General features: G+C 45.2%; 1 protein-coding gene across 1 annotated transcript in view; it reads left to right on the top strand.

Annotated features, from left to right (window-relative positions):
- Positions 1-1,855: 1,855 nt before the first annotated feature.
- Positions 1,856-13,337, top strand: part of SLC2A1 (solute carrier family 2 member 1) — a 41,505-nt gene continuing 30,023 nt past the window's right edge. The window contains exon 1 of the mRNA XM_082233279.1: positions 1,856-2,178. Within this exon, the coding sequence (XP_082089405.1) occupies positions 2,158-2,178 (21 nt within the window). The 5' untranslated portion in view covers positions 1,856-2,157. The remainder of the gene's footprint in view (positions 2,179-13,337) is intronic.

The following is a 13,337-nucleotide window of genomic DNA, read 5'->3' as shown; positions in this document are numbered from 1 at the left end:
CAAGGAATTAAACCCATGGTTCCCAATTAGGGGTCTGTGGACCCCTGGGGTTCCAAGGCACCATCCCTCGCCTCCCCCTCAACTAAGTTTTTTGTCATTTTTGCATTGTAATATCACAATTTTTAGGGTCTGTTTTTTTTAAAAAAAAGTATACCTAAAATCCTTTGCTTATTAGGGACACCCCACATTTTATTCCAAAAATTGCTTTGCAGAGTTAACTACTGTAGAGTTATCAAAATTTTCAAAAGTAGGGGGTCTGTGGTTTGGCTTTTGAAAAAGAGGGTCCTGAGTAATTAAGCTAATTGGGAACCACTAAATTAGACAATAAAAGCATCCTTGAAACAACTCCAGTACAGATACAGCAGGCAGGGATGAACTAACAAAGAAAGTTCATGCAGGATCAGATTGTTACTCTAGAATTCTCTCCCACCCACCAGCAACATTCCTGAGTATCATCATCATCATCATCAATATTTATATACCATTTACTATGCAAAATCCCTCCCTGCTTTTATACCTGGAGGGCATAAGGGGTTAGACCCACCCATGGTCCAAGAGGTCCACGACATCTTTAATTATAGTTGCTTCTTTCATTTCTTATGTTTATTGTACTGTTTGTATGTACAATATAATATGCATAGGCATATAGCTGTCAACCTTCCCTTTTTTGTGGGAAATTGCCTTATTCCCATTGCTTCCCGCTGCTATCCCGTAGACTGTCTCCAGGACAGGTGAGGCTGCTGATCCCTTATTTTCAAATCTGAAAGTTGACAGCTATGCATAGGCAAGGCTGCATCAAGTCCTACTCAGAGTAGACCAGTTGGTATGAATGTGCTATTAATTTCAGTTGTTCTACTCTGGGTAGGAGTCTAGCAATGGATACAGTCTGTATTTTCATGCAATAGAATCTTGAACTTGGCAACATAATTTTATAAAAACAGAAAAGAAACTTGGCTTGCTGAACCTGTGAGAGATAGAAAGATACAGTATATGCTAAAATGTGCATTAAGCAACTAACAAAAACAGTTTCTTTAAATAATATTAATGTCCCATCTTTTCTCCAGACACTCATTAAAAAGCAATTGAACACTATAATTAGAATTAAAACTATATACAGTATGTATAGAAGATCGATTAAATATATCTTTATTTTTGAGAATACAACTGTAAAAAAAGAACAATAGAATCCCAGGAGTGGCAGTTTTAAAAGACCAAATAAACACGATAGACTTTTTTTTTTAAAAAAAGAACGAAACAAACAAACAAACAAACGGTAAATAACGTGCACCATAGTAAATATCAAGCGTTATGTAAGCGGCAGACAAATGCGAAGGCGCAACGCTTAATAGTTCCACTGCTTATATAACGCTCAATATTTCTGAAAGAAAACAAAATCCTCTACGCGGCACAAGGTCTGAAAATAACTGGACCGTTTAAAGCGAAACTCTGCCTAAAACCAGTAAAGCAACAACGTCATGTCGACGATGTTCTCTCTTAGGCGCGCATGTGGGATTTTTAATTAAAGTAAAAATGTTCTTTTTTTAAAAAAAATGTGCTTTTAAAATAAGCGTTTTCCTTAAAATGTGCTTTAAAATATGCTTTCTTCTCTCCTTGCCCCTCGCCTCGCCTGCTCTCTTTTCGGAGCTGCGCGGGCCAGAGGAGCCTCCGGAGCGCGCCCCCCCGCCGCTTTCCTTTGCGTCCGGCTCCCTCGCCATCTCTGCCTTGCAGTTTCTCACGCAGGACGCGGGAGGCGCCCCCCGCCCCATCTCGGCTCCGCTTCCTCGGGAAGCGGCCACACACACCCCCGACACACCTCCCAGCCGGGCCGGCCAATCCGCGGCGGGCCTGCGTGACACACACGCCGTCACTTAAGCAGCTTCCACGCGCCGGGCCGGGACAAGGAGAAGGAGGCGAGGCACGACGCGCGGCCACTTTGGAGAGCCGCACCACGGACGGGAGCTTGGCGGGGACGACGACGCCGAGAGCGAGCGAGCGAAGGAGCGTGCAGCCAGCCAGCCAACCCCGCTAGTCAGCCAGCCAGCCAGCCAGGCTTGGAAGTAGCCAGCCCCGAGGAGCCCAGAAGCAGAAGCAGCGCGGCGGAGCTCGACGGGCACTTGGAGAGACGGAGCGCACGACGAGGGCGCACGGCGCAGCGCCATGGAGTCCGGCGGCGGCAAGGTGAGCGCGCGGTGCCTCTCCAACTCTCTCCCTCTTTTTCTTTCCCCGGGTCTCTGCCCGGGAATCCCTCCCGCGTCACGGATCCCCCGATCCCCCCCGATCCCCGCGCCTTCCTTGCGTCCAAGCAGGCGATCGGGGGCGGGGGGCTTCCATAGCGAGCGGGCGCGCGCGCCGGACCGCTAGACCCCTCCGGAGAAAGCCGGTTGGCAGCGGCTCCCCCGTGTGGCTGAAGCCGGCAAGGCGACGGGGGAGGGAGCGCGCTGCAACGCCGTGCCGTGCTTACTACTGCTCCCCGCCCCCACCAGGCTGTCCCGCCACCGCTCGGGCTCCTCTCCCCCGCCCCCGTTGCCTCCCGTTGCATCATGTCGCTTTCCAAATGGTTGGCCGTGGGGCAACCCATAATACTCTCAAGCAAGTCGAGGAAGGGCTGAAGTTCAAAATAACTGTTCCCTACCCTCCAAAAAATCAGCAACGAACCACTGATGGAGAAAAAGTGTTACTTCCTTTAAAAGGCTCCTGGGAGGGTGTCCTGTGTTTCGGCTGCTTTGATATTTAAATCGGCTTTCCTTTGGTTTTAGAGGGACTGGGTTGTTTTTTTTGGGGGGGGGCAATCTCTACACTGGAAACCAAATGAGTCCGCTCTCTTCCCCACTCCTCCCCCCCCCCACGGAATTTGTTTGAGTCTTTAGGGTGATGGCTTGAATGGCAGCGTTCATGTCCCGCCTCTGTTTCCGATTCAAACAATGGTTGTAAATAGGGTTTTTGGTTTCAGGGCCTTGTGCTTAAATGGGATGGGGGGAACACATCAGGATGAAGGTGGGGAAATAAGGAAATATAAATAAAGGCAGCCTTCTTAACGTTGGACAAAAATGCAGGAAAGTCCAACTTTGCCTTTTCCTCCTTTTTCTGCCCGGATCTGAGTGGGTGGTGAGGCAGAGTGGAAATTTTTGGTTTGGAGCCTGTGTGTGTGTGTGTGTGTGTTGTTAGCCCGCTCTTAGCTTGAGGGGCTCCCACCTCCACAGAGAATAATTTGTTCCACCTTTTGCCTCTACTTCAGCGTCTAAATTTTCCTCTACTGAATGGAAATTTTGTGTTTGGATGCAAAACTCTTGGCAACACACTGAACAGGTTTATTGATGTGCAGTAGATCTATATTTTTCTGAAACTGAAGAAGAGAAAAGAATGAAAAGAAATGGGGGGACACCTGTATCATTTATGAGGACTTCTTAAAGCTATCCTTATGTTTGGCAACTTTACGCCTGTCAATATTCTGTGACTGGTTTATTCATTAGTAGGGTGCAATTCGCAAAGTTTTGTGTGCTTGTGTTCCCTATTAAACATAGTTCAAGTGCCCTTTGGGGCTGCAGAAGGTGTTCCAAAAACCCCTGAGTCTGGGACAGCCCACTTTGTTTGTAACAGTCAGCTGGAAATTTGTCAGAAAATCTGCAGCCTCTGTAACAGGGAGAAATGGCAACTTTTGTTGATGATGCCGTGATTGAGAAGCTGGAATATTTGACTGTGTGCATCAGTTTCTGCTTTATTTCCTAAATTACATTTTTTTAAACAAAAAAAGTGCATTCCATCCTTCAAGGTCATCAGGCTAGTGTATGTCACTTATCTGGGGTAATTTTATTTTACAACAACCCTGCAATTGGCTGGGCTCAAGTTACGCAGAGGACATGGTGTGTTGGTTAAATTGTTAGGCCAGGACAGGAGAGACGCTGGTTCAAATCATGCTCTGCTGGGAAGTTCATGGGTGATGTTGTAACCCTGGCTTTATCTTGACCATGACCTGCCTTGCCGGGGCTGTTGTGAGCATAAAGCAGAAGATACAATAAATGAACCCACGATGTTTCCTGTCCAGTCTTCTAGCCTCTGTCCCAGTCTTTGCCAGGCTGCAAAATATCCAGAGGACAGCAGGTTGGCAAAGCCTAGACTTCATCATATTGGCTATCTGAGATGTTGGACGGTGATATTTGCAAAAAGGAGAAGCAGCCACAGCTGACTAGTAATGCAAGCCCACAAACTCAGGGCGCTTGGATTGAGTTGTGTGCGGCTCTGCACAGGCAAGATCCAGAACTAGCAGTGTGTGAGGATTTGCAAACCAGTTCTGGTGCTCAGTCTTACGTGTGTCTGTTTGAAATTGCAATGTTACTGGGTTCAGTGGGACTACCCAGAAAGTGTGCACGATGAGGTTGCAGCTTAAGGCTCAGAAGATGCATTGTACTTAAAAAGGTAAAGGGACCCCTGACCATTAGGTCCAGTCGTGACCGATTCTGGGGTTGCAGCGCTCATCTCGCTTTATTGGTTGAGGAAGCCGGCGTACAGCTTCCAGGTCATGTGGCCAGAATGACTAAGCCGCTTCTGGCGAACCAGAGCAGCACACGGAAACGCCATTTACCTTCCCGCTGGAGCAGTACCTATTTATCTACTTGCACTTTGACGTGCTTTCGAACTGCTAGGTTGGCAGGAGCAGGGATTGAGCAGTGGGCGCTCACCCCATCACGGGGATTTGAACCGCCGACCTTCTGATCGGCAAGTCCTAGGCTTTGTGGTTTAACCCACAGCGCCACCCGCGTTGCTGTATAAAGGCAGGTGAAATGGAGGAGAGCTGATTTTCCCAGCCAGAGGGGCTCTGAGTTCAGGTACCAGAAATAAGACAGGGTAGGGTAGGGGAAATAGTCTAGTGCAGCCTTTCTCAACCTTAGGACCCCAGATGTTGTTGGACAACGACTCCCATCATCCCTAGTTAGCAAGATGATGGGAGTTATAGTCCAACATCATCTGGGTAGCCAAGACTGAGAAAGGCTGGTCTCTGGGAAGTTTTGAAGATCCAGCTACACTTACCAACATCACTCCAGCTCTTAAATCTGAGGACCCCACCCCTGAATTTGTATGGGATTTGGGTAGACCTGGGATTAAACACCCAACAAGCCTATACATATGTTGACTCAGAAGTTGCACTATGTGCACTGGGTCTTATTTGCAAGGAAGCGCACTGTGTAACCTGTCCCCAGGGGTGTAGCCAGGATTTTTGTTAGGGGGCAGCTCACCTTGGCTATGCCCATGCCTGCCCCTATGCATGTTTTCTCCTTTGGTGTTTAAATTCCAATAGGTTCAATGGGGCTTATGGATAGGAAAGAACTGTGTTTGGTGCTGCATGGTTCAGCTGCAGTTTTGTGCTGCTTGTAAATCCCATTGAGCTTAATGTTCTCCTCTGCATGTCTGCTCAGAAGTCAGCCCCATTAAGTTCAGTGGGGCTTTTACTCCAAGGTATAGGCTTGCAGCCTTAGAGTAAATACGGTAAGTCAGGCTGTCTGCTAGTCATGGTGACTTTGGTGAGATTAACTGGCTTGTGGATCACACCATCAGTCTAGTGTTTTAGTAAGGCTTACTTTTTATTTTGGGAACAAGTAATCTATTTCTCACACGTACCTTTATTGGCAGACGGTTCTGTTTTTTTGTACTCTCTCCCCTGAGTTTGCAGATAGGTTTGTTTTGTTTTTTTTAATAAAATATTTATTGAGATTTTCAAAAAATCACAAAATAAAAAGAAAAAAAGAAAAATATAAAATAAAAATAGTTAAAAACAATTCAGTCTTTCCGTCACATATTTTTCATTTGCTTATTTCCCGGACCTCCTCACGCCTCCCTTTTCTGTATTCCAATTCAAATTGTTAATTCAGCAAATCCCTCCCCTCTTCAATCATCTTAATCTTCAATTTTAAAATATTATTACATTAAGTTTGTACCTATTAATAACCATTTTCTCATATTCTCTTATAGCTTTACAGCTAAAGACCACTTAGTTTCTATCCAACATCATTCTAACATTCATTAATTTTACAATATTTCTGTAGATAGTCTTTAAATTTCTTCCAATCTTCTTCCACCGACTCTTCTCCCTGGTCTTGGACTCTCCCAGTCATTTCTGCCAGTTCCATATAGTCCATCACCTTCATCTGCCATTCTTCCAGGGTGGGTAGATCTTGTGTCTTCCAATACTTTGCAATGAGTATTCTTGCTGCTGTTGTGGCATACATAAAAAAAGTTCTATCTTTCTTTAGCACCAATTGGCCGACTATGCCCAGGAGAAAGGTCTCTGGTTTCTTCAATTCATTCAATTCATTTCAATTCATTATATATCATCTCCCAGAAAGCCTTAATCCTTGGGCACGTCCACCAAAGGTGAAAGAATGTACCTTCGGTTTCTTTACATTTCCAACATTTATTATCGGGCAGATGATAGATTTTTGCAAGCTTGACTGGTGTCATGTACCACCTGTATATCATTTTCATAATATTCTCTCTTAGGGCATTACATGCCGTAAATTTCATACCTGTGGTCCACAACTGTTCCCAGTCAGCAAACATAATGTTATATCCAACATCTTGTGCCCATTTAATCATAGCAGATTTGACCGTTTCATCCTGAGTATTCCATTTCAACAGCAAGTTATACATCTTTGACAAAATCTTAGTTTTAGGTTCTAACAGTTCTGTTTCTAATTTTGATTTTTCCACCTGGAAGCCAATTTTCTTATCCAAGTTATATGCCTCCATTATCTGATAGTAGTGTAGCCAGTCTCGCACTTTATCTTTTAATTTCTCAAAACTCTGCAATTTCAATTTGTCTCCTTCTTGTTCCAAAATTTCCCAATATTTTGGCCATTTAGCCTCCATATTAAGTTTTTTTCTGAGCCTTTGCCTCCATCGGTGATAGCCACCTTGGGGTTTTGTTTTCAGAGTTTGCAGATAGGTTTGGTCCCATGTTAGCTGTTCTCTAACTAGACACATTGAAACTGGTGAGCATGACTAATTTAGGTCCATTAATATCAGTAGGGCTATGCTGTAAAATGTTGCCTTCTATTACATTATATTAGAAATATTTTTTTAGACTCTGAAATCATTTTAAAATTCCTTACAAGGCTCACAAGGGGGAGGGATAACTGGATTGTTTTCACTTTTTAAATCCCATCCCTCTTTTTGTGGGGGTTGCCTGTCATGTACCGCCACACATTGTAACTTGGTTAGTTTCTGTTTTGAAGATCCAGCAGAATATATTTTGATTAAACACAATCACATTTTATATTCTCCGAAATCCTCCTCTTGAAAACCAGTTAAAATACAGTTAAGTTCAGGGTGCGTTTCTGCTTTTACGGTGTACATGCCTGCAAGTGTCCAGACTGACGTGTCTGTAATTGGACTTTTTCTCCTCTCAAAATGTCATACATACCTGTTCTGCAACATTTCCTATCTAGGAAATGACAGTTGTGCAATATCTGCAGACATTCCTCCCCAGGAGTAATAGAGAGATGTTTAATCATTCTTTAAAATGAATGGCTTTGTGTTTAAAAATTGTCTCGTACATTTCGGTTAATGGAGGGTGAAACCTCAGCACTAAAACGAACATTGAGCTTGGGTTAGGAATGTCCTTTCCATCGCTAATGAACTTGGATTATGTGGCAGCCAGTTGCAAATTTCTTTAGAAATTGTGCAATGCAATCCTATAAAAAGTTTAGCCCTATTAAGCTCAAACGGTTATACTCCCAGGTAAGCATGTATAGGCTTGCTACCTCGGCTTCTTTCACTTTCCCTATCATTGATCTGTAATGATGCTTTAAGCGTTTCATCTTTATTTTTCAATTTATTGTCCCTGTCACTAATGAAAAAGAGAGCTTTCCTGGAATCTCACACTTGTTCTTCAGTGTGGTGTTGTAGGGGGAAAAAATTCTGCTCAAGAATCATCTGTGGTACTCACCTTTCGATTGTTGAGGTCTAACTCCCACCTATATTCCTGGCCTCAGTTCTCTGTCTGTGAAATGGGTGACCTAATATGTTTGTTACACCAAATACGCTGCTTGTCCTGCAAAGAGATGAAAGCAGCAGGGATATTGCTGTTGGGCGGTCTCCCATCCACTTTTCAGCCCAAACCTCCACAGTTTGAGAAGTAGACCTACAGTATAGAAACTTAAAATTGTAGAGAGTCATCAGGTCTACCCCTTGCAATGTATATGTAAAAGGTAAAGGGACCCCTGACCATTAGGTCCAGTTGTGGATGACTCTGGGGTTGTGGCGCTCTTCTCGCTTTACTGGCTGAGGGAGCTGGCGTACAGCTGCCAAGCAAATGTTCCATTGGATTCCTGCCAGGGGTACCGACTTGAATAAAATATTGTGGGGGCCCCAGGTAAGCCCCGCACCACATAATCAATCACATGACAAAGTGCACACACACCCCGTTTGAATGGGAATACCCATCAACTTTGTTCAGCCCCCTCAAATATTTTATTGTGGGGGGCCAAAGCCCCCACGTTTCCTAGGAGTTGGCTCCTATGATCCCTGCCAATAATGCATTTGAGTCAACAGTGGATTTCTCGGTTTCTGTTGGCTTATGGTAGGCATGTCCAAAGTCTGGCTTGGGGGCCTAATCCAGCCTGCCGGTCGGTTTAATCAATCCGGCCCCTGTAGCAGTTTATTTCCTGAGGTACAATCCTAAAAAAAACCTCAACAACTTCAATCTTAAAAAAAAGTTCAACAACTTTGGGGTAAAATTCTAAAGAAAGGCCAACCACTTCAATCCTTAAAAAAGTCAACAACTTTGATTGGCTCTTTGGTCGGCCCTCACGGCCCTTCACTTCATCAAATCTGGCCCTCTTTGAAAAATGTTTGGACACCACTGGCTTATGGAGATCTCATGCAGGAGACTAGTTTCTAAGCTGGAACTGAGTTCTTTCTCGGGTTACATTTGGGGAGTGTCAGTATCCTGGCAATGACTGACATAAAACAGCAGAAATCCTACTGTGTGATGCCTGAAGATGAGCTGTAGTGCAGGGTTTGAACTATAGGGCAGGTAAACTCCTGACATGAAATTTTGGGAGGAAGCTTTCTCCACAACCCTGTGAGATAGGCAGGCTTGACAGATGGCAACTCAACAAAGCTCACAGGCTGTGGACTTGGACCCCTATCTTGCCTATCCATCACAACAGAGATGCCCCAATGGGATAATATCCTCCATTATACCTGAGTGGAGCTGAGGGGGTGCACACAGCCCTGATTTCTAACAGAGGGGAATGACCACAGGGCTCAAGAGCTATGGCTGCTGCTTCTGTCCTCCAGCTCCCCACAAGTGCCTGCCACCTAATGTGATTGTCTAACGGTAGGGCTGGCCCGGTTTCTAATTCTCAAAAGGAGAGAGCAGGCAAAAGCAATTGAAGCAGTTACTTAGGAGCTGCCCCATCTTCTGGTGACTTTCCCTTATGCTCTCAGCTCACCCTGACCAAGACGAGGTCACAGGTGATTCCTAAGAGAGAGGGAAGCCCTGGTGTGGCAGGCAGATATTAATTCCACCGGGGCAGACCGCTGCTAGCAGAATTTTTTTAAAAAAAATTTATATTCAAAATTATAACAAGACATATTATCCAAAAACATATCATCCTTGTTCCCCCCCCATTTTTCCTCCTCCTCCCCCCACCCCACCCCCCGACTTCCCTCAGTTCCAGTCTTTGGTTTCTCTAAGAATGCTGTTTTCTGCATGTTACAAAGTTGTATAGATCCTCAAACTATTTAGCTGATTATTGTCAATAAAAAGTTTGTGAATGTTTATTCAAAACCTGCCAAGGAGTCCAGTTCGCTTTGTTGCCTCTTCAGATACTTTGTAAAGGGTTCCCATTAAAGTCACAGTTATCCTTGTCCCGTAGCTTATATGTCAATTTTGCCAGTTCTGCATAGTCCATCAATTTTTCTTGCCATGATTCTTTACTTGGGGGTTTCTTCAGTCTTCCATCCTTGTGCTACCAGAACTCTCGCGGCCATTGTCGCATACATGAAGATGTTTTTCAACTTTTTTGGCAGGTCTTTCCCTACCAGAATTTTGATGGGCATCTCGCATTATGCCTGTTCTAAAAGAGTTGAATTGGCTGCCTATTTCCTTCTGAGCCTGGATTTAGGATGCTGGCAAATCCTTTCATTAGGTGCCGTTTCTATTGCAATTTTGTCTTATCCTGCTCCTTAGTTTTATGCTTTTCGTCTGCCTTTTTTTAAAAAAGTACATTGGTATAATTGTTTTCATTTTGTATAACGCAGCAGGCCTGCTTTGTTTGGACCTGAGGTCTCAGTTTTGTTTCTCCACTGCAAGTGAAGACCTTACTGCTTACTGTGGTTTTCTGGGTTTACTGTGGGGAAGAATCGTGGCTCAAGGGCGGAGAGCCTGTTTTGCATGCAGAAAGTCCCAGGTTCAGTCTAGGTTAGGTTGGGAATGTCCCCTGCTTGAAACCCTGGAGAGTTGCTGCCAGCCAGTGTAGACAGCACTGAGCTTGATGGACCAAAGGTTTGACTCAGTATAAGGCAGTCCTTGTATTGGCAAGTCAAGCGGCTGGATTTAGCCCATGTGCCTTCACTTGTTGACTATTAGGGTAGGCAGCACATAGATTCCCAGGGCTATCTAGATGAAGTTGCAGACTTGTGCTAGACCTGTAACCTGCATGCAATTCAATAGGGCTGCCTTCTGAACTATGATGCTGCCTTCTCCCAAGTCAGACCAAGGGGCTGGTGGTGGCTTTTCAGCTGTGGTGGTATCCTGTAGCCCTCCAGATGTTTTTTGGACTACAAGCGCCAGCAGCCCTGTCCAAGTCACCAGAGGTGATGGGAGTTCGAGTCCCAGCAGCATCTGAGAGATCCTCACCCCTGCTTTACAAGGCCCTTTTCAGCTCTGTTAACTGAAGACACTTCAGTGACAATTGCTAGAAACTGAGCCCCGGGCTCTCTCTCCATTCAAAGCCTGTGTGTAACCGCAGACTCACTCATCGTTTTAATTACATTTGCTTCCAAGGAGTGAAAGCAGCACATACAATTTCCTCTCTGCCTTTTATCCCTTGCACTGATCCCATAAAGTTGGTATTGCTGAGTGTGTGTGTGTGCGTGTGTGTGTGTGACTGGCCCAAGAAGGAGTGAGGATTTGAACTCGTGTCTCTGCAGACATGGTCCGACTCTTATGGGGCCATCTCCCTTTTTAATAAAGGGACATTTGCTATTGCTCTTCATTTCCGAATTCTGCTGCCATAGAGGCAAACCCATTGAGCCATTGATCTTTCTGTAGCTAAAGGGTCTCTCGGGTCCATTTGCTATCCTGAAATGCAAACGCTTTCTCTTCCTGCTTAAGTTTTTTATTACAGTGGAACCTTGGGTTACATACGCTTCAGGTTACATACGCTTCAGTTTACAGACTCTGCTAACCCAGAAATAGTACCTCGGGTTAAGAACTTTGCTTCAGGATGAGAACAGAAATCTTGCTCTGGCGGTGCGGTGGCAGTGGGAGGCCCCATTAGCTAAAGTGGTGCTTCAGGTTAAGAACAGTTTCAGGTTAAGAACAGACCTCCGGAACGAATTAAGTTCTTAACCCGAGGTACCACTGTATTATTATAGAAGAAGAGAAGAAGAGTTTGGATTTGATATCCCGCCTTTCACTCCCCTTCAGGAGTCTCAAAGCGGCTAACATTCTCCTTTCCCTTCCTCCCCCACAACAAACACTCTGTGAGGTGAGTGGGGCTGAGAGACTTCACAGAAGTGTGACTGGCCCAAGGTCACCCAGCAGCTGCATGTGGAGGAGCGGAGACGCGAACCCGGTTCCCCAGATTATGAGACTACCGCTCTTAACCACTACACCACACTGGCTCTTTTCATTCATTCATTTCATTCATTCATTCATTTTCATTGAAGATTTTTCTCCATTAAGAAAATAAACAAATAAGAGGAAGCACCTATAGCGTCTCCACTTCCCATTCATAGAGCCTGCATATGGCCCAATCACACTGATAAATCAAGCTTGCAAAAAATATTCCTGCTTTAGGCTTGCAAAGGCGGAAGACCGGCCCAAGACAGAGCCTCACCCACATCAAAGGGTATTTGAGGCAACCCTGCTCATGTGTGATCCAATGTTTCTGGGTCAGGATGCTTTGAAAGATTTAAATTGTGCAAGAGGGTTGTCAATTGCTTCCTTTCCATGCCGTGGTGTGTCTCCCCCGCCCCCCTTGTGTGCAGAGACTGGTCACAAGACTGCCGATGGAACCCTGATTGCTGATGACACAGTCGGCAGGGGCGAGGGTGGCGGCAGGGAAGAGCTGGGCTGGAATCTTGGCAGCGCCACGGGCTGAGTTGCTCATAAGGTGTGGATTTGGAACAGGAATGTGGGACGTGACAGCTGGGAGCACACCACTGCGCTCGTCCTGCAGGGGAAGGATGGAGAAGCTCACAAGCGGGGCACTTTCGTGGTCCGCTTCCTTCTCTGCTCCCCCCAGGCCAAAAATTTCGGAAGCCGATAGGATTAAAACAACAATTTATGAAGAAGGCGGGGGGCGGCGTTCCTTCTTTTTTCTTCTGCTCCTTCATCAAAGAGGCCTGGGACACAATGGGGCAGCCTTTGATCTCCTGGACAAAGACCCCTCTAGACCAGACCGGGTCAGTGGGAGTTGGTCCCGGATCATTGTTGGAAAGGATGGGGATAATAAATATTGACAAAATGCATTTGTTATCATGATACGCTTTGCTGCTCTCCAGGATTCCTCTGGGCTCCAGATATCCTGCACCAGTTTAAAAACAATTGCTCAGGGGGGCGCGGGGCCTTTTCTGGGGTTTTTCCATCCGAAAAGGAGCATCTTTTGGTTCATGGAAATTTTCTGCTGGTGGTTCTGAGTCTGCGCAGTAGGCGAAGAGGCGAGTCGCTCCTTGCAAGTCTGTTCTAGGCAGAAGAGTAAAAAAAGGGGGGGAGTAAATATAAAGAAAATTTCATTAGGGTGGAGTAGGAAACCCCAGACAGTGAGCACTCAAGGTAGGGGTGATGGAGGAGCTTAGCCAAGGCAGTAGGCCTGTTTCTCCCTCTCCACCAGGTCAATTTTATAATAGCATTTCTGGACGCAAGGCATGTTTCTAATCTTTATTTTCTTTTTTTAAAATCACATAATTGATGGAAAGTGAGATCCGCAGGCATTGTTTTCTCCAGGTTGGGGCCATTTGACTGACTGATTGATTGATTGATTGATTGATAATATCCCTAAGCCACTTGTCACCATAGTTAGTTAGAGAGTTTTATGTAAGATCAATAAAACAATCTTACCACTCAAAAGGATATTATAATGTGTTTAATGAACAACAACCACAAATCCCAC

Source organism: Podarcis vaucheri (genome assembly GCF_965113315.1).
Source record: "Podarcis vaucheri genome assembly, chromosome: 7".
Lineage (NCBI taxonomy): Eukaryota > Metazoa > Chordata > Lepidosauria > Squamata > Lacertidae > Podarcis > Podarcis vaucheri.
Note: the sequence above shows the minus strand (reverse complement) of the source record. Positions and strands in the feature narration are given on the sequence as shown.